Genomic DNA, 19,692 nt, shown 5'->3' on the forward strand with positions numbered 1-19,692 from the left:
CTGGCTCTGGTGCCAAGGCAAGGGCCACAACAGGTCGGGGTCCAAGAACCACGTCCAGGCTCAGTTCAAGGTTACCCAGGGCAAAGCGAGAAAAGAGGGGGACAGAGGCCTGGAGACGAGTCTGGGAGGGGAGTTGGGGGGGGGGGGGTACCACTGCTTCTGCAACTGAGAGCGCCTGGACACGTGTGTGAAATTTCACAGCCTGGAGACCTACAATGGCTTTAAGTGCCCCCACGCAGCAACAATAGACAACGAGTTACCTCCTGTTGGGTGTGGAGTGCCTCAGGCCCAGGACAAGGGCGCCACACCTGAACCAGTACCCAAACCACACGACGGCCTTGAAGAATGAAAGCTGGAGCGCCCTTGGACCCTGGGCGACCCCTCAGGCCTGCCGCGGAAGCCATTTTGCCAGAGGCAGGGCACGGAGCGCCAGTGGGGTGCAGTGTGGGTGCGCAGCCGCCGCTGGGGCGCACAGGGCTCAGAGGAGAAACTGGGCTGCACAAATCCCAGAGGGGGACAGCGCCCCGCCTCGAACAGCCACCGTTCTTCCCCGCTGTTCTCACCACACAAAAGTGGGCGCACATTGCCCGCTGGAGCGCGAAGCGCCCCCCTCCCGCCGCTCGCGGCGCCGCCTTCGGGGGTCCCCACCCCTGGCACCAGCAATGGGGACCTGACACTCCCCCTCCCTTCCAGGGGGGAGCTGATGGCTTCGCCTCAGGCCGCGAGGAGCCAGTTTCTCCCCGCCCCCCAGGGTCACGCCGAGTGGGTGCCAGGGGCCTCTTCCAAGTTTGGAAGCTTGGAGGGGGCGGGAGAGCCCCCAGTGAGGATGGGTGGGCGCCGCCGCTCCCTCGGAGGCCCAGCTAGTCCTCCCGCCCTGCCTCACCCCGGCCTGCAGGCCCCGACCCCGGACCTGTCCCCGTTAGGCTCGGCGGCCTCCCGCCGGAGCCCACCCAGCCCTGGGGCGCGGTCCCGGGTGCCACCGCCCCCCGCCCCTGCCCCCGCCCCGCGCGCCCTCTGACGCAAACGCGCGCCCCTGCCCCGCGCCGGGAAAGCGCTCCCGTTGTTTTTAATTGAGGCTCTTCCTTTCACACACAACACCCTCTCCGCCCCCACCCGCAGGAGGCGACCCCCGCCCCGCCCCCAGCCCGCTCGCCCCGGCGCGCAGAGACTGGCTCGGATCGCGCGAGGCTGCCCACCGCCTCCACCGCTTCTCCGCCGGGAAGAGCGGCGTGCGGTCCTTCCTAATCCGCTGACACTGTCGCCCACATCAAAAGGCGGCCATCGATCGCCTGACGTGGGGAGATCGCGTTACACACAGCGCCCGCAGGTGGGCGGCCGCAGCCGAGTTCGCCCGCGCGGCCGGAGCCCGCTCCCCGCGGCTCGGGAATCGGGCGAGTGCGCGGCCCCGGAGCCCTGCCCGCGCCGCGGCTTCCTGCCGAGGAGAGTAGAGGGTGGGAGGCGGCTGTTCTGAACCGGGCTTGGGCTCGGCCAGCAGGATCCCCGCCTCCGTGCCGCGCTGGGTACAGGGGAGAGCCAGGCGAGGGCGGCTCCGGAGCTGACCCACGCCGCGCGAAGTTCCCCAGGTCCCGCGCGCTGGCTGCCTCGACTCCACTCTTGGCCCGGGGCCTGTGGAGGCCACGCGAGCCGAGATCAACCCCCGGCCCGCCCGAATCAACCCCAAGTGCGGATGATGCGACACCCGCTGTGTTACTTGCCTGGTGTGGCAGGACTTGGTAGAATCTCGCTTCTGGCGCCCGCGACGCACAGCCCCGGGGTCCGAGGGCGGCCGGCCAGCGGACCGGGCGTCCAGCGGGCCTCCGGCGCCCTGGTGCGCGCAGCCGCCGCTCGCCCACCGCGCTCCCGTCCCCTCTGCGGGGGCCCCCTCCTCTCTCCCTCTCTCTCTCTGCCTGCTAGCTCTGCCCTCGACTCCCTGCCTCCGGCTGTGTGGGGAGTAAAATGGAGAATTTGTACATAGGTTTTCTTCTCCTTCTGGGGGGGAGGTGCGCTCTCTTTTACTCTTGTGGGTTTCACCTTTTCACCGAGCTGGAGGCGTGGGCGCGCTGCGTGGCGCAGAGGGGCGAGGGCGAGGCGGCCCCAGGCGCCGCGCGCCGCCGCCGGCAGCCGCATACAATGGGCGGCCGCCGCGCACGGGGCGCCCCGACAGCCTCCGCCTCCCCCGAGCGGGAAAGGGCCCCCGCGGGAGGGGGGGGGACAGACTCGAGGACGCCTTTCTTCGGCTCCTTACCCTCAGCGCTCGCCGCGGAAGCGGGCGCCGACTCCCGGACTTGCAGGCTGCGGAGAGAGCGAGAAGCGCAAAACGTACCCCGCACACGCAGTGCTCCCCCAACCCCTCCCGGGGAGATTTAAAGTGAGCACGAGTCGCAAAAACAAGCCCCTACCTCTGTCAACACAGCGCGGCCAGTGCCTTCCACACCAGCCCGAGGGCGTTGTGCAGCTCCGGGGCGCGAGCCCAGACAAACTTTTACGCGGTCCGGAGCCGCGCGGGGCGGGCGGGTGCAGCTCCCACCCCCGGCGGCGGCGGCTTTGTCACTCCGCGCCCGCCTGAGCCTGCCTAGGGGAGCGAGCTCCAACGAGGTGGGGGGGTGGGGGGTGCGAGTGTGCGATTGGAGAATATGTAACTCATAGAAGGATCATTTTCCCCCAGTACGATCTTTCAAGGAAAAAAAAATCCATTGAAAGAATTTTCAAAGTGCTGTCTTGGTTTGCAAGAGAGGCACCGGCAGCCTGCGGGGAGGGGAGGAGGCTCTCGGCCGCGCGCCGCCCGGGAGCGGCTCCCGTCCGCTAGGTGGCAGCCGGAGCCAGCGATTCCTGCGGGCCCCGCGCGGGCCCCGCGCCGCCGCCGCCCCGCCTCCCACGGCCCACCGCCTGCGGGAGTCGGGGTCTCTCTCCCGCTCTCCGCTCTCCCCCTGTCTCCCTCTGTCTCCCCCTGTCTCTCCCTCTCTCTCTCCCCCTCTCTCTCCCCTTTTCCCCCTCTCCCTCTCTCTCTCCCCCCACCCCCTCCTTTTCAGTCCCTGCCCCTCCCCCCGCCCCTCCCCCTCTTTTGCTCTTTTGCTCTTTTCCTTTCCTTGGGACTCGGACTTGGCCGCACCGTCCGACCCCCACACCCACCCCCACCCCCTAATATCAGGACTCACTTTTTTATTAATTAATAATTATCGAACCATTGTTTGCAGTTGGGAAACAGCCTGGGGATTTAAAAAGAAAAAATAAATAAATAGAAAGATGAGCAAGAAGGTAGCACCGGCTGGATTGGAAAGTTTATTTTAAAATCATCCAGGGATTGCCTAGGAACCGCGGGTTCGTATCAAACGTGTGGTCAGCGCTGCAAATTTCAGGAGTGCGCTCTGTCCTAAAGCCTTCAAAAAAAAAAAAAGCCTTCAAACCCCGGAGATGCGCTGGGGCGCAGACATAGCCGAGACAGCGGGGAGACCCTACCTCGCGCCTCCGAAGGCTACCAGAGAGCAGCCTGCAGATTCGGATTGTGCCCCTAGTGAGAAGCCAATGCACACCGGGGGTGTCGCACGCACTGCCTTCCCCCTAACGCCTTTCCCCAGCCTGTCCCACGACACCCACTTCACGCTCACACAGCCTGATTTTTCAAACTTTTCGGGAGGAATCCAAATAACGCGGCTCTCACTCTCTCCCCGGCCCCGCCGGCAGGCAGACACCCCTCCTCCCGCTGCCGGGGCGCGGGTGCCCGCGAGCGCCGCGAGTGCGGGGTGCATGTGTGCGTGAGTGAGTGCGGAGAGGCCGCGGCCGCCCCTTGCTAATCAGGGCCCCGAGGACACAGCGGCGCGGGGCGCCCGGTCGGGAGCACCCCGCCGCCGTCGCCGCCGCCGCCCCCGCCCCGCGCCCGCCGCGTCTGTAAGGTAGCGGGGCGGGAGCGGAGGAAGAAAGAAAGGGCCGCGCGCGGGGGAGGGCGCGCCAGCCAATGGCGCGCGGGAGGCTTGGCTAACCTTCGCCTCCCGCGCGCTCCCCCCGCCCCGGGCTCGGACCAGTCAGTCGCCTTTGATTATCAGTCGCCAGCAGCCCTTCTCCTGGCTCCTTGACACGAGCTCCATATAAGGCAGCGATCTCCATAGAAACGTGTCAGTTTCAATAGTAGTGTCAAAGTTCACTATATACAGACATTCGCGCAGATCCCCCTTTCGGAAACATTGCTCGGCGAGTCCTCCCGTTTAAACGCATTCAATTTTTGGGTCTCTCTCTCTCTCTCTCCCCCTCTCTCTCTCTCTCTCCTCTCTCTCTCTCCCCCCTCTCCCTCCTCTCCTCTCTCTCTCTCTCTGCTCTCTCTCCTCTCTGCTCTCTCCCTTTCTCTCTTCTTACATATTCTACTACTTGTTCCTTCTTCTTCTCCCTCTTTCTCCCCTTTTCTTCCCTCCTCCTCGTCTCTTTTACTCCATTCCAGCAGAAGAGCGAGGGCTAAACTTAAAAAAAAAAAAAAGGAAAAAAGAAAAGAAAGAAAAGGAGGAGGAGGAGGCACTCCCTCCGTATTCTTCTTATCGTTATTTTATACATATATGATTTTTTTTGGAGGGAGGGTGTTGCTTCCCGGCTGAAGAGCACTTATTTAAAATACTAAAAAAAGAACATTTTTGGGCGATCTCCAGGGTTTTTTTAACTAGCTCTGTGTGTTATAGCAGAAGAGGCAGAAGAAGGAGCAAGAAAGAGGAAAAGAAGAGGATTATTTATTCGACCTACTTTGGATGTCTCTCTCGCTTTTTCTTTTTTTTTTTTCTTTTTTAAATTTGTGATTATTTTTCTTCCGATTTTTATTTTTCCCCATCTCGCTGTGAATCCGTCGCCGGCGTGAATTATCCTGTATTTTCCTCCCCCTTTCCGTCACCTCCCGAAAAAAGAAGAAGAAGGCGAGAGCCCGGCGCCACCGGCACAACAAAAAGAGCAAAGTGTGCGATCCTCCGCGCCGGCCGCCTCCCGCTCTCCGGCGCTGCCTTCCTGAATGGCTGGCTGCGCCCGGCCCTGGACCTGGCCCCCCGACACCCGCGCGCCCTGATCGCCGCCCGCAGCCTCGCCCCGCGCTCGGCTCGGCTCACCCCGCTGCCCGCACCCCCGAGCCCGGCGAGGGCTCCCGCCCGGACAGCGGCGGCGGCGGCGGCGGCGCGGGCCGCCCCGGCCTCGGCTCGCGCTCCGGCTGCGGCTGCGGCCCCGACTCCGGCTCGGACTCCGGCCGGGCCCCGGCTCCTCCAGCGGCGCTCGCCGCGGCAGCCGAGCCGGCAGCTCCAGCGGCGCCTGCAGCCGCGACCTCCTCCTCCTCCGCCGCCGCCGCCGCCGCCGCCCTCGCCGGCTTCCTCTATGTCGGCTCAGCCCGCGCGCTGAGCTCAGCCCGGGCGGCCGGCGGGCGGGCGGGCGCCCGGCGCGGGTGAGCGAGTGTGTGCGCGAGTGTGCGCGCGTGTGTGTGTGTGTGTGTGCGCGGGGGTGCGGGCGAGGCGGAGGGCGAGTGTGTGCGCGCGCCGTGGCCCATGCCCGCCGCCCCCGGCGCTGCGCCCCGCGCCGCTCCCGGCTGCCGCCTGTGCCATTTCTGATTTTGCAACTTGGGGAAGAAGAAAAAAGCGAGAGAAGGGAGCCTGCTCGCCGGGGGGTGGGGAGGGGGGGGAAGGAGAGCGTGGCCCCCCCAGGATCGGAGCGCGGGGGGGAAGCGGGCGAGGGGAGCAGGGGTGTTGGGGGGGGAGCCTGAGAGCCTGGGGGGGCTGCAAAAAAGAGAGAAAGAAAACAGCAGGAACCACAACAAAACGCCAGCAGGGCGGGCGGGCGCGCGGCAGCAGCGGGGCGGCCGAGGCAGGAGCGGCGGCGGCGGCGGCGGCGGCGGAGGCAGCGGCCGGTGCCCGGCTCGGGCTCGGCTCCGGCGACCCCGGGGCGCCCGGCGGGCCCCCCGCCCCCTCCCCCTCCCCCCTTCCCCTTCCCCTTCCCCTCCCAGCGCGCCCGCGCGCCCCGCGGCCCTCGGCGAGCAGCTCGGCTCCCCCCAGCGCTCCCCGGGCCCAAAGATATGGCAATGGTAGTTAGCAGCTGGCGAGATCCGCAGGACGACGTGGCCGGGGGCAACCCCGGCGGCCCCAACCCCGCAGCGCAGGCGGCCCGCGGCGGCGGCGGCGGCGGCGGCGGCGGCGCCGGCGAGCAGCAGCAGCAGGCGGGCTCCGGTGCGCCGCACACGCCGCAGACCCCGGGCCAGCCCGGAGCGCCCGCCACCCCCGGCACGGCGGGGGACAAGGGCCAGGGCCCGCCCGGCTCGGGCCAGAGCCAGCAGCACATCGAGTGCGTGGTGTGCGGGGACAAGTCGAGCGGCAAGCACTACGGCCAATTCACCTGCGAGGGCTGCAAAAGTTTCTTCAAGAGGAGCGTCCGCAGGAACTTAACTTACACATGCCGTGCCAACAGGAACTGTCCCATCGACCAGCACCACCGCAACCAGTGCCAATACTGCCGCCTCAAGAAGTGCCTCAAAGTGGGCATGAGGCGGGAAGGTGAATATCTCCTCTCTGCCTCTCTCCCCGCGCCTCGCCCGCCTGCTCCTCCCCGCCCCGGCTCCCTTCCTCGCTCTCCCGCCGGCCGGGGCCCGGCCCGGCTTCCCCCCGTCCCCCCGCGCCGTCCCCCCGCCCTCCCCGGCTCGCAGCCGCTGCCTCCCCCTCCCGGCCTGCGCGGCTCTCCCCGGCTCCCCACCCCGCCCGCTGCCTGCTCTGCGCCGAGTCCCTGGATGGATCCCTCCCTCCCTGCGCCTCGGCTGTGCCCGCCGCGCGTCTCCTTCCCGCGTGTGCGTGAGGATGCTCGGGGCTGTGCTGGCATGAACTCGGGCAGGGCTGCTGGTCACCCCCCCCCCCAAAACGCTGTGTGTGTGTTCGTGTGTGTGTGTGTGTGTGTGTGTTTCATTGCACTTTCCCCTTCCCCTCTTCATCGCCTTTATTTAAAACGGGGGAGGGCTGGGGGGCTGGAGGACTCCGAGCTGGAGATTCATTGCTGCCATCATCCTTTTGGAAGCCTAGCCTGGAAAAAGAGGAGTGAGATTTATGGCACTTGTAGGTCTAATTAGGGGGGAAGGGGGGCTTCTGGCCCCTCCACTGGTTCCCTGTCCTCCTCACCGAGCAGGGGCCGCCTCCTCCAGAGCCGTGGCCTTGTTTTCACCCCTCTACTTTGAAAGGAAAGTTTGTGACTGAGCCGTGCTTTCATAGTTGTGCATTTTTTTTAAAGCATGATCCTCGTTTTATTTCTTCATCAAACTCCACCCTCTGCTTAAATACTGCATACAAATTACAATTTACAACGGCATTTACCGATGCTTCTGATTTGGCCATAATGCATAGGCTGCAGCTGGCATGAGCTTCCACATCATTTAATCCCTGTGTTGTATGGGTTTGTGTTGGGTGTTTTTTTTTAATGCAACTTTTGATGTTGTATTTGGATATGGTTCATGTTCATGTGGCAAGAGATGCAGCACTTTTCTGATAAATATATTTAGCCGTGTACAGTTAAAGTTTATCTCCTAACAATCGTTAAAGATGGCTTAAAGTCAAATTAGCGAACCAGTCAATTTTGCAGAATGTAGATTGCTACTTCTGGCAATTGACTTTAAAATTATATCTTATATACCACATGAAAAGAAATTGAATTCCTTCAGATATCAAGGAGCAGGCAAACATGACGACTTCATTTCTAGCTCCAGGGAGATTGTGTAGGCATCTGAAAAACAACAACAACAACAACAACTTTGAATTGTGCTTTCAGTTAATTGAAAAATAACTGCCAATTTCAAAACTATAATTAGAAAAAAGTATTCTAGCCATTATGTTTCAAGAGCTTAAATTTCACTGGAACTTGCATTAAAATTAGAATCAATGCAAACATAAAGGGGGAACATGTACAACCTGAACTAAGACAGCTACATGGACATGGACATATCTATATTAATTTGTTTGGGGGGAGAGTTGAGTAGCCCTAACTTTTCCTAAAGTTGCTTTGTTTACATGGCAATTTAAAACGCTGGCACTGTTGAAGTAAAACATACACATTAGAGGGGGGAAAAAAAAAACTTTGGTCAGCTTTACGAACTCAAAGCTTGCTTACGTTTTGCATTCAGATGGTTAATGAATCCAGTGTTTTTGCAGTTGCAAGCTGGTGCATTCACTGGGCAAAAGCTGGCTGCAGGTTGCAGTGGCACCGCGCAGGACAGACATTAATTATATTTCCCACTTTTTTCAATAATGTTTGGCTACTGTAAGTTCAACTTTTCTCTTGGAAATTTTCAATTTTCTGTTGCTTTTAATAGTGAGAACTTTGTATGGGGCGATGGGGAGGAGGGGAGAAGAGAAGGGTGCAGGATACTTGCTGTCTACTCAGAAGTTGTAAGTGCTTAGTAGGATGTGTAACTGGTATCTATTTTAACGGTAATTCTGCAGCATTTTTTAGAGAATGGGTTTTTTTGCCTAACACTGCTAGCTTGTGGATGAAGAGGCCGCTGGGCATGCGTTTATTCGCCTAGAACCACAACCTTTCTCCAGTTTCGCCTCTTTTTTTTTTTTCTTCCTTGACCCCGATTTGTTTCATTCCGGAGGGGGTGAGTGGGGTGGGGTGTCCTTTATCTGTGTGTTCCTCCTTGGTAGCCCAGGGTTTGGGTGGCACTTCCTTGGCCACGCGGAGCTGGGGGCTCTGAAGTCAGGCCTAGTTCTGGCGGGGCTGAGGTGGCCAGGGGCTCGGGCGATGGCTGGACGGACACCCCGAGCCCTGGCGCTGGAGGACCGAGCCCCGGCTCGCACGGTGTGGGCCGGGAGTGGGAGCCAGCAGGAGAGGCGCGGGGCGCCTGTGGCTGCGGGCAGAGCTGCTGCATTGTGTCGGGTGCGCTGCGGCGCGGCGTTGTTCGCAAGCCCCCTGGATGCACATTGCCTCTTTTCTCTCTGTCTCTCCGTCAGCGGTTCAGCGAGGAAGAATGCCTCCTACCCAGCCCAATCCAGGCCAGTACGCACTCACCAACGGGGACCCCCTCAACGGCCACTGCTACCTGTCTGGCTACATCTCGCTGCTGCTGCGCGCCGAGCCCTACCCAACGTCGCGCTACGGCAGCCAGTGCATGCAGCCCAATAACATCATGGGCATCGAGAACATTTGCGAGCTGGCCGCGCGCCTGCTCTTCAGCGCCGTCGAGTGGGCCCGCAACATCCCCTTCTTCCCGGACCTGCAGATCACCGACCAAGTGTCCCTGCTGCGTCTCACCTGGAGCGAGCTATTCGTGCTCAACGCGGCCCAGTGCTCCATGCCGCTGCACGTGGCGCCGCTGCTGGCAGCCGCCGGCCTGCACGCCTCGCCCATGTCCGCCGACCGCGTCGTGGCCTTCATGGACCACATCCGCATCTTCCAGGAGCAAGTGGAGAAGCTCAAGGCGCTGCACGTCGACTCGGCCGAGTACAGCTGCCTCAAGGCCATCGTGCTGTTCACGTCAGGTGAGGCTGCGCCCGCGCGGAGGGCAGGCCGCGCCGGGAGCGAGCGCAGGCTCCGCGCCGCCGCCGCCGCCGCCACCGCCCGCGGGGCCTGGCTACCCGCGCCGCCGCCGCAGCCGCCGCCGCTGCGGGTGCGGGCGCACGAGGCCCGGCCCTTGCCGGATCGTGGGCCTGACCTGGGTCTGCGGCCCCGGCGCGGGGACGCGGCCGGGCCGCGCTGCTGCCATCTTGGGAGCGCTGCGGTGCGGGAGCCGAGGCGGCCGCCGGGGCTTACCAGGGCCTAGGTGGCCTGGCCCCCCGCGCGGGGCCGCGGCTGCGGTGGATGCGCGTGTGCGGAGAGGGGGAGGCGATGCCGCGGGCCTGCCTGGCTGCTCTGGTGTGCGGGGTGTGTGTGTGCGGGATGCGTGTGTGTGTGTGTGTGTGCGCGCGCGCGTGTGTGTGTGTGTGTGTGAGCCCGAGCTCAGCGTTTCTGGGGGAGGAGAGGGGAGGGAAGAGAACGTGGAGCTGTAGCTTCCTACTCCGTGTGCCACGCGCCGGGGATGAGTTTCCCCACACAGAGAGACACAGAGAGAGAGAGAGGAGGGAAGAGAAGAATACGCACAAATAAATCATAAATAATCCCGCTTTATGGCTGCCTGATTTTCCCTTATCGGAAACCATTCATGTTTGCAGTTTCTGAGGTTATTGAGGGTCATAAAAAACGGATTCGATCTAAACAAGAAAGATAAAAAACAAAAGCAAGATTGTAGAACCCGCAAGGATGGGTGCCTTCCCGGCCCGGAGATAAATTTCATAGCTATGCCAAACACACGAACGCTGGAAACCTAAAGGAGAGCCTTCAAAATATATCGAATTAAGTGGAGGCAGCGGTCACATGCATGTTAACAATTTCTCTTATGATAGATGGTTCAAATTAACTTCCAGGAAAGAGCATTAACGTTGCCTTTGAAGGCCTCGGGTCTGAGCCTCTGCGAACACTGCCGGCCTTTTATTATTGTAACCTGCAAGAGGCAAACATATAAACACCCGGGACAGCAGGTAATGGGGGGAGGGAATATAAACAAAGCCAGAAAGGAGGCTGGTGGGGAGCAGACTGGGTCTTGAGCCCTGCCCACTGTGGGTAGAGTTAGCGGCTGTTCTGCCACTGTTGTTGGCACTATTGTTTGTAATTCCTCCATCCGGAGAACAAATGCACCATCCTCATAAATCCATCCTGGGGCCAGGCCCTCCAAAGGCCAGATGAAACCCGTTCTTGAGCAGAGATGGAAAAAACCCCTTTCCCAAGGCCTTGCTGAGCAGTAAGCAGTGGTCTCATCTATCAATATATCTTGGCTTTCATGCGTGAAGAATCGTATTTACATTGTATTAAAATGACTCTTAAATTTGCACAATATTGTAATGTAGCAAATGTAGTATTAATATCGATCTGAGCAGCAGATAATTTATTTAGACAAGAGCGTCTCATTTGTATGCAGGGTGGCCAGAGCCATGGACCTAAGCTGCCCCTTTTACTTTCAGTGCAAATGCAGGTCTGCCTGTGAGAGAGGGAGTTATTCTTTGCGAAAGGATAGAGTGTGAACCTTAAAACAAATGGAAGATTTATTGAATAGCCTCCTCGGTGTTTGAATGCATTTTATCTTAATAAGTCTTCTTGATGGAAACGTGTTTTTCAAAAGTGACAAAGAGCCCGGGAAGCAGCGACCAGAATGCTTTAGCTCTGGCAGGCCTGGGGGCCTGGCTGGCTCTGCGCTACCCAGCTCTTTAGCCAAATTTATCAGGAAGCAAGCCAGTGTCAGGGAAGCTGGGGGTTGAAAATCGCATCCAGCGAGGTGTCTTGAAGCAGAAATGTTAACTTGGAGCTGGACAGAGGTCTACCGGAGAAAGGCCTCCCCTCCCCTTAGCCTTTCTCCCCCTAAGGGTCTTTGAACCCCCTTGACTTTGCTGATCTCCTGCCCTTTCCCAGAGAGAGAGCCGAGGACTGTGCAGGCTGCAGGGGGAACATGGTGGAATTATTCATGCTTTTTCTTTTAACTTTCCGTCCTAAAACACTCCTGTGAAAAGTGCTCCTTTTAAAAAGTTTCCCAAAGAAGTTTCCTTGAACCAAGTGTTCAAGGTGCAGGGGGTGCCTAGAAGTGAACAATAACATTATTTTGTTGGAGAATTGAAAGCGGAATATCTGAAAATGGAAATAGAGCTGTCAGTAGTAATTCACCCCTCCTCCTCCCTACAACACGTTTCCACTTTTGACTAAACTTGTTTTGATTGCCAGCCAGAAGGGAATTCATGGGAAGCCTTCTCAAAGTCATCCAACTTTTAAGCAAACTTTGAATGATGGAAAAGACAGTTTTAGACATATTGTCCAACGTGGTTTGCTCTGGTTAAGTATTTGAAGCTGGCACGGGGGTCCCCCGTGGTGGTTTTCACATTTGGCCTCCGGATGCTATGTTTAATCCTTAATATTCTGGACAGCATCCAAGGACTAGGTCATGACCTGAACTTACTTTTTTTAAAAAAAATTTTTTTCATTAATTCACACACCTAAATATTCCTTCAAATAAATGAGACCTTCTCTGAAAAGAGCCATCTAGTTAACATAAATACAATAAATCCATTTTCTGTACAATAATAACTTTGATTTCTAGTTATGGCAGCTGATTACATCTACATTTCCTGAACACTAAACTCTTGTGAATGCACAACATGAAATACATTCTCTGCACTACAAAGGCTAAGCCAGGAGGGCCTCGGCAGTAATGGTTATTTATTTACATAATTTCTTTTCCATACACTGTAGAAGAAATATTGAGGGTTCCCACATTGACACTACCATATAAAAAGTGAGACATGGATTGTGCACATTCTGCCTCCTTTTCTTATCTGGAGTATAACTCACACACCCACCCACCCCCCCCCCCCCCCCGCTCACCTCGCTTTGCCACCATAACCCACCCCCGAGTTGATCTGAGGGCTCTTGCCTTCTGTCCACAGTTGGGGGAATCCTGTGTGTTGGGGGGTGGGGGCAGTGAATGAATACTCAGAGTAGGAAGCCAGGCCAGAACCAGGGCTCTTGCCGGAAGGAGGCCACAGGGCTGGCCGGCTGGTACCTGGCAGGTGGGCCCAGCTACAGACCTCCCACCTCCCAAGGAGGAAAGAAACCGAAGGAGCTAGCATAAGGCCTAAGCACACTTTAACTGGGCTTCTCCCTTGGAGTGGCTTATCCAGGAGTTGGGGAAGTGACCTTGCTCTCTGGGGATTTTAGTTGTAAATATCAGAGAAATATTTTACTAATTGGAAGGGATGCCAAATGGGTCTTTAAAAAAACCTGCTGGGGTATAAGTGGGTCCTTTTCCTTTTGCATTGTGTGGGCCTGAAAGTGATTCCTGGCATAATGGGCGGATAATACATGGAAAGCAAGACATTTGTAAATATGTAAATATGCCTTGCAGGATTGCCTTGCAGGGGGCCAGGTTAGCAAGGCCAAGGCAGACTTCTAGGTCCATATTCTGAGCAGCAAGGCCCTCCTACCTCCGCAAAAAAGCTCCTGTCCTGGCCCTGCTAGCCATAAAATCTCCCTGGCTCCCCAAGTCAAGGCATTGTGGATGTACCCAGCCAACTGGCTGGAGTAATTAGACATCTGAGGAGAGCCCAGTCTAGCTCCGAGGTCAAAGGGGACTTGCCTCAGAAGTTCTTGAATTATCACTAGTTTTATTTGTATTTTTGCTCGAGGCCATTGCCTTGTAGATGAAGGTATCAGAATGCTTTGTAAATCCCAGTTCTTGAAATATAAGGACATAAAACTGGCAATGCAGCAGACACAGGTTTTGCTTTGAATCATTTGTTGTGTCTTCTTGGGGTCACACTTGCCCATTCACAATTATACAGTGTCCTTTTGGGGCTATTGCCATGCATGAATTTCCCCCCAGATCTATATATTAGCAAACTCTGCCTTTGATCTCTACTCAACCTCCTGACTGGCTAAGGGCTCCTCTGTGATCTTCCTGTTTTTAAAATATTTATTATTAATATAAGAAACAACATGGGTATTTGGACTAGGAGAGGAAGTCTTCACTCGGTCCTGTAATTGTACCTTCCTCTCCATTTGCTTGCCTCTGGTTAGTTGGCATTGTGTAATCCGCTGTCTTGAAATATTTTTAGAGGACCAGGAAGGGCCTTGGTTGACAGGAGATAAGCACGCATTTTAAGATGCTGCCATTGTGTGGAGGTGCCTTTTTCTCCTTTGGTCTTGCCACAGGAAGCCCATCGCCCCCCAAATTCCCCCCTCTACTCCGCACCCCCTGGAGCTGAAGCTGCTGCAGCCCAGCTTTGTGTCTGATCCCTGAAGATGTCTCCTTTCCACAGCCTGGAGTAACTGAGCCACCTTCCTCTTGCTTATTACACAGTTTACAGAAATGTGACCAATTTTCAATTACTTGATCAGAGGCACAGATAGCAGCGTGCGCCCTCACCAAGGATTTGCTGCACAGTCCTTGCTTGCATAGATAGCGGATCTCAAATTCTATATTGCTAAAGCCTGGGCTTGATCTGATTCCAGGCACTCCCTCCCATGTGGTTCTTCACTCCCCAATCTCAGTTCTCCTGGAGGTTTCTGGCTGGGGTCATCTGGGCTTGGGAGGGGACCCTCAGGGGGCTTCAAGCACTGCCTGCAGGCTTCGTATTGCTTCAGGGACCCTCTGCACCCCGAAATCAGGTGCAAAGGTGGCAAAAGTCCTCCCTTTAATGAGCACAGCCAGAAAGATGCTCCCCGCCGGCCGAGGACAGGATGCTGCACACAGCAAACATGGCTCCAGCATCGTACATTATTTAATCCAAAGGTGAAAGAGGAAAAACAAAGAGGTTGCTGCCTCCACAGGCCTGTGCCTCTCACCCTCTCCCGCTCCCCTAGGCTAGCCGGGGGGTTGATTTATTTTTATTTATGTGGGGGCTGGGAGAAGGGAGAACTCAAGTAGGGAGTGGGGAGGCATGGGGGGATTTCTTTTATTTTTTCCTTCTATTTCTGCTTTTTCCCTTTCTCTTTAAGCATAATCCTAGTGATAATGGCTTGTTATTCGTGCCTTTGCTGCTCCCTGGCCTAACTGTGTGCCCCCTCTCCCTGTCTCTGTGGCTCCTGCGGCTGCTGGGGCAGACGCCTGTGGCCTGTCGGATGCCGCCCACATCGAGAGCCTGCAGGAGAAGTCGCAGTGCGCGCTGGAGGAGTATGTGAGGAGCCAGTACCCGAACCAGCCCAGCCGCTTCGGCAAACTGCTGCTGCGGCTGCCGTCGCTGCGCACCGTGTCCTCCTCTGTCATCGAGCAGCTCTTCTTCGTCCGTTTGGTAGGTAAAACCCCCATCGAAACTCTCATCCGCGATATGCTGCTATCCGGGAGCAGCTTCAACTGGCCTTACATGTCCATCCAGTGCTCCTAGACCTTGGGCGCTACCCGCCTGCCCCCGCCCCCCGCTTAGAGACTCTGAGGACGCGCCGGGGGCCAAGGACTGCGAAGCCTCCTCGGGGACACCGGGCGGCTGACCCGGGTGCGGTGGGCCAGGCAGGCCGGGCAGGGGGTGGGGAGGAGGGCCAGGGCAATAGCAGCCCACCCTGCAGACATGCAACCCGAGCTGCAAACCAGGAGAAAAAGACTCTTTTAGGATCAGATCTGTGAGCACGATGGAAAAGAAAGGAAAAGGACCTTGTGTCGTGGTGAGGAAAAGAGGAAAAAAAAAATGTTGGAAGAGAGGACCATGAGAATTTTAATAAACCAGAAGGAGACGAATGGACCTTCCAGGATTTATTGTGGACGGATGTGGATATATTCTGTACAGAAAACAACACATATGGAAGTGGACTGAATCCTATGTAGAAACACACACACACCGAACATTCTTATTCATTTTGTAAAATACTAGTCTTTATTTTCATTTTTTGTAAAATTTAAACATCGTATGCGCATAAAGAAAAAAAAGGAAACAAGAATTAGGGGAAAATAACATTTTCCAAATAATTATAAAAAAAACTGTCCTGTGTCTATGTATCTATATCTGTTTTGTATTTTTTTCTGGTTCCAAACCAGATTTCCTGTGATTCTATACTAATAATTTTTGATATAACCCTTTGCTTCTTATAATGAGTGCGATATATGTTGTCCAGGCTGTTCTTCAAGAATTAAAATTGAAGTGAAAATTTAAACAAAAATAAAAGAATTTAGCAAAACCCATGTGTCTGGTTGCTTGACAGATGTCATCCGTGCAAGAGAAACCCCTGATTCATTTCCACTTAAGCCATGACTAGAGTTGGGGTCTCTTTGGGGGTGGGGGTGTCACTTTTAAGGCCCAGCACCAAGTTGGCTAAAGCCCAGCGGCTGCCTGGGGTTTGGGAATGCCGAAGGTCAGGCTCTGAGTGGGATGTGGCCTGCGGGGAGCGCAGGGTGCCAAGGTCTGGGGGCCATTGCCCTGGAGAATCTGCGGCCGGGTGCGCAGCTGGGCCGTGCGCTGGGGCAGGCGGGGTCGCGCGGGGGCCGAGTCTGCGGCGTGTGCGGCTCGGGGCGCAGCCTGCTTCGGGGCTTCAGTGGCAGCACTCAGGGCCTGACGGCAGGTTGGCACTTGCTGGGCTGGAGAGGCTGAGGAAGGGCGCGCAAGGTCAGGCGTGGCGGGGGCGCGAGGAAGCGGGCTACTCAGAGGCCTCTGGACCCTTGCGCGTGCGGATGAGGGCCGCTGGAAGGTCCCGCCGCCGTCCACCAGCCCGCATCTCTAGAATTGTCTCGGCGCTGTGAATTCTGGCTTTGCTGGCTGTGGTTTGCCCCTCGGTCTAGCCCCTGTAACAGGTTCCCAAGACACCCCCGTCTCACCCCTCCGTAACCTCGCCCCCGACCGTGGCACTTAGGGGATGGACCCGGAACTTGGGTGCCGGGGAGCTGGGCTGTAGCAGGGTCTTCCAGGAGCAGCCACTGGTCCCTAGTGGCCGCGTGAGGGCACAAGCCTCCCCAAGAGGCCGCTTGTCAGGTGCGCGTGGGGGGCCGCTCTCTATAACAGCTTTCCAAGTATGAATGTTTTATAGGATCCGAGCCGGCAGTGTGAGAACACACACTGCCAAGGGAGCTCTTTCTTAACGTATTAATAAAGCCAGATCTGTTAAAAATACCCCATCTACCCCTCTCCTTCCCCTAGCCCGACACTGGCCCGGATGAGATGAGGGAAAGTCACTGGCAAGGTTTTGCGTTCAATATGATGTCTACAAATCTGCTGCCCACCCCCACCCCCCAAGCGCCCACGAAAGAGGCACTGACAAGCTCCCATACAACCACTCGCTGGAGGGTTTTAATACTCCGGGTGCAGTGCAGCGTGGGCAGTGCGGGGCCCACTGGGAGGAAGACCCTGGGGGTCAGCGACCCACAGCCCTGGGCTAGGGAGGCGAGGCAGAGAAGCCGTGGAGCCTCTCCAGGCCATCAGGGTCACCTGGCTCTGGGCGCATTCTCCGCACCCCGCCCAGGGAGGACATCTTTGGGCCTACGTCGACTTTCCTGCAGATTGGACACCTGAGTCAGGAGCGGGTGGAGGCGAGGTCCCTCGTTAACTCCTGGCAGCATCCCAGGAAGTGCCAGGCGCCCTGCTTGGCGGACCGGCCGTCCGGATGGACGCGCGCGGAGCGTGGACCCTGGGCTGGGCTGGGCTGCACCTGGGGCGCCGAGGGGGAGGGGAGACGCTCTCCCTCTCACCCGGCTTCCCTGCCTTTCTCGAAATGAGATGTAAATATATTCATTACAGTGTGATCCCTCTGATGAAAACAGATAAACATTTTCGTAGGTCGGGAACGTACTTTTCAATTAATCTCAATATGGAGGCCCAAACACTAGCGTGGAGACTGGCGCGCGAGCCGATGCCCAAGGCCCACGCTGCACTTGCACGGGTTCGGGAGGTGACCGCGGTAACCTGGCTCTTCCTAAACTGGGCCCGAGCCTGGCCCGCGGCCTGGGAGGAGCCGGCGACCTTTCCCGGTCAATGGCCAGCGCTCACAGCTATGGAGGCGTAGACTCCCTGGAGGACTCGTCTGGGAGCCTGGAGGCCCTGGGACATCGGGGACAGGGCGCCCGCGGGCGCGGCGGCCCGTCGGGGGACCACGGGGAGTGAAATGTACCCTCTGCCACCTCCTCCGTGGGTAGGGAGGCCCCCTCCCCTGCATTCCCACAGGGAGAGACAGTAGCCAGTGCGGGCCCAGAGACTCCGTGTGGCTCTTTCAGAGAAAGACGGAGCTTCTTGGGGATCAGGGGTCACGTGGGCGCCCCCCGCCGGTCCGGACTGGCCGTGCGAGGCCGAGGCTCTGCCCTCCGCCCGAGCGCAGACTGCGCTGCGGATCTGCTAGCGCTGAGGCCGAGATGGTAGCATCCCAGCCTCGGGTTCCGCTTTCTGACAGTTGGGCTGGCCGGGGGCGCGGCCCGAGGTCTCCTCCTAGGGCAGAGGGGCCGGCCCCAGGAGTGACCAGGCGGCCGGGCTCAGGGTACAAGGCCTTCCCAGGCCCTGGTTGCCGCTGCGGCCCAGGACCTGGGCAGGAGGCGAGCTGGAGCAGGACTAGACGCCGCTGCCTGGGTGGCCGCAGGGAGGCCGCCGAGCGGCGAGCCCGCCTCCTTGCCAAGCGCCAGGGGGAGCCGTGGAACCCGGGTGTGGAGCCGCAGGCAGAGGTGGGGCCCGCGGCCCTGCCTGGCCTGCCCGGAGCTGTCGCAGCACTCAGGAGCCCAGAGAGCAGAGCTGGGCTAAGTGGGCGAAGTGGAACCGAGGGGCTCCCCAGAAGGGGGATGTCCATCTTGAAATGGTCTGGGACCTAGGAAAGTCCAGCACTGTCTTTCCTAACCCACGCACTTGCGGGACAGCTGAGAACTTCAGGGGTTCTGGAGTCACTTTAAACTATATTCGCCATAACGTTTGCCAAAAACATCAGTGCTCGCCTTCGCAATCGCCAGAGAGGGAGGCTGCGCCTCATCCGCTGGGGTTCAAGGTCTGGCCGCCCCCCCCCCCAAAGGGATGACCTTTGCCCTCGCACGCAAGTCCCTATCTGGTACCAGAACGGTTGGAAGCCCAGGGCTGGGGACAGCGGCGTCTCTGGCCCATCAGCTACTCAGGCGTAAGGGACGCTGCCCTTCCGGTTGGTCCACGCTCTGCCTCCGGGAGATTCAGGGAGGCCGCGCCACGGAGCCTTGCGCTCGGGAGCATTGCGGATCTGGAGCTGCGTCCATCTAAGTCCACCTGGGCTTTAAAAAAGCGTGCAAAAAAAGTTTATTTTTTAAAAAAATCTCTCTCCTCTTCCTCCACGCGCAAGCACGCCTTACATTTCCTACAGTGGCTGAATCGCCTCCCGTGAGCCCTGCGATTCCTCAGAGCAAATCACCTGAACGCGTCTGCAAATAGGAAAACGAGAGCAGCGCAGGGAGGGAGTTGTGGGGAACACAAGTGAGGACTCATAAAACTCTTGTTAAAGGGCCTGCTCAGGATCCGTGGCGTCACCGGGCCTTTCACTTGGAAAGCCAAAGAGTTGTATTCCTAAATGAGTTAAAGACCCATTTACCTCTGTCGTGTTCTATTCATCAAGCCACAAGTTGAGAGTTCCTAACATGAAACTATTTGTTTGCTTACACAACCAGCTGGGCGCAATTTCACGTCTGAGATATCTATCTGAAAGCGCCTCTCATTTATTATCTCTCCTTGTCAGCGAATCCATTTTGCAGCTCCCCCTCCCCGCTTTGGAGTTTATTTACTTACTTATTTGTTTGTTTGATTAGAGTGGGACTTCTTTGCCTGGGAGGACCTAGGACTGGACCGCGCTCTGCAGAGGCTGCTGCGCCCAGGGCGCGTGGCCTTGGGGGTCGCAGAGACGCGTCCGCGACCCTAGCTGACCCCGACCGCCAGGGTGCAGGGTGGGCTCTGGCAGGGCCTGGCCTGACACTGCAGAGCTGCTATTGTCCTGGGACGTCCTTTCTGTTAGCCTCAACCACCTGTACGAGGAGGGGGGCGGGTGTGGAGGGAGGCCCGGGAGCCTTTCTCAGAGATGGGGGCCCGAGATGCGGATTTCAGAAATGCGTTCACAAAGCCTCACCTAGTCCCTTGGGGCCAATTTCTTCTCCCGGGCCCGGAACACAGAGTGAGGAACCAAGATGTAAATAGTTGCGTGATGGGTTGGGGGAGGGGGGCCGCGCATTTATTGTGTGTGCGGAGGGAAGAAGGCCTGCACGTGGTTTCAATTTTGAAG

At 57.9% G+C, this 19,692-nt stretch overlaps 1 protein-coding gene and 2 long non-coding RNA genes across 30 annotated transcripts in view; 1 reads left to right on the forward strand and 2 right to left on the reverse strand.

Annotated features, from left to right (window-relative positions):
• Positions 1-2,801, reverse strand: part of LOC149122245 (uncharacterized) — a 129,109-nt gene extending 126,308 nt beyond the window's left edge. For 9 of the 27 annotated variants that reach the window (XR_016220505.1, XR_016220504.1, XR_016220521.1 and 6 more), the window contains exon 1: positions 1,716-1,853. This is a non-coding gene — a long non-coding RNA (uncharacterized LOC149122245). Of the gene's footprint in view, positions 1-1,196; positions 1,222-1,715; positions 1,854-2,245; positions 2,304-2,399 lie in introns of those variants that run through there. The other 18 variants (XR_016220510.1, XR_016220528.1, XR_016220523.1 and 15 more) reach the window with 11 other exon arrangements.
• Positions 2,802-5,785: 2,984 nt separating this feature from the next.
• Positions 5,786-15,669, forward strand: NR2F1 (nuclear receptor subfamily 2 group F member 1). Of its 2 annotated transcripts, XM_070056458.2 has the most exons (4): positions 6,712-6,787; positions 8,136-8,244; positions 8,937-9,464; positions 14,605-15,669. In XM_070056458.2, the coding sequence occupies exons 2-4, from the start codon at positions 8,232-8,234 to the stop codon at positions 14,883-14,885; spliced, it is 822 nt and encodes a 273-aa protein (XP_069912559.1). In that variant the 5' UTR covers positions 6,712-6,787; positions 8,136-8,231; the 3' UTR covers positions 14,886-15,669. The 2 variants fall into 2 exon arrangements, with proteins under 2 accessions (XP_051709965.3, XP_069912559.1); XM_051854005.3 differs by lacking the exons at positions 6,712-6,787; positions 8,136-8,244 and adding an exon at positions 5,786-6,500.
• On the reverse strand, positions 7,467-9,375 carry LOC149122246 (uncharacterized). The gene is made up of 2 exons (XR_016220531.1): positions 9,238-9,375; positions 7,467-7,710 (listed from the first exon to the last, which is right to left on the reverse strand). It is a non-coding gene; the product is annotated as an uncharacterized LOC149122246 (long non-coding RNA).
• Positions 15,670-19,692: the final 4,023 nt, after the last annotated feature.

Source organism: Oryctolagus cuniculus, chromosome 14 (genome assembly GCF_051225735.1).
Source record: "Oryctolagus cuniculus isolate XC-2025 breed Fujian yellow rabbit chromosome 14, ASM5122573v1, whole genome shotgun sequence".
Lineage (NCBI taxonomy): Eukaryota > Metazoa > Chordata > Mammalia > Lagomorpha > Leporidae > Oryctolagus > Oryctolagus cuniculus.

Bases quoted from the DNA above. Each gene is read 5' to 3' on its own strand.
- NR2F1 (XM_051854005.3), top strand. From the start codon at position 6,026: ATGGCAATGGTAGTTAGCAGCTGGCGAGATCCGCAGGACGACGTGGCC. The intron at 6,501-8,936 runs GTGAATATCTCC...TCTCTCCGTCAG, and splicing joins AGTGGGCATGAGGCGGGAAG to CGGTTCAGCGAGGAAGAATG. The intron at 9,465-14,604 runs GTGAGGCTGCGC...CTGCTGGGGCAG, and splicing joins CATCGTGCTGTTCACGTCAG to ACGCCTGTGGCCTGTCGGAT.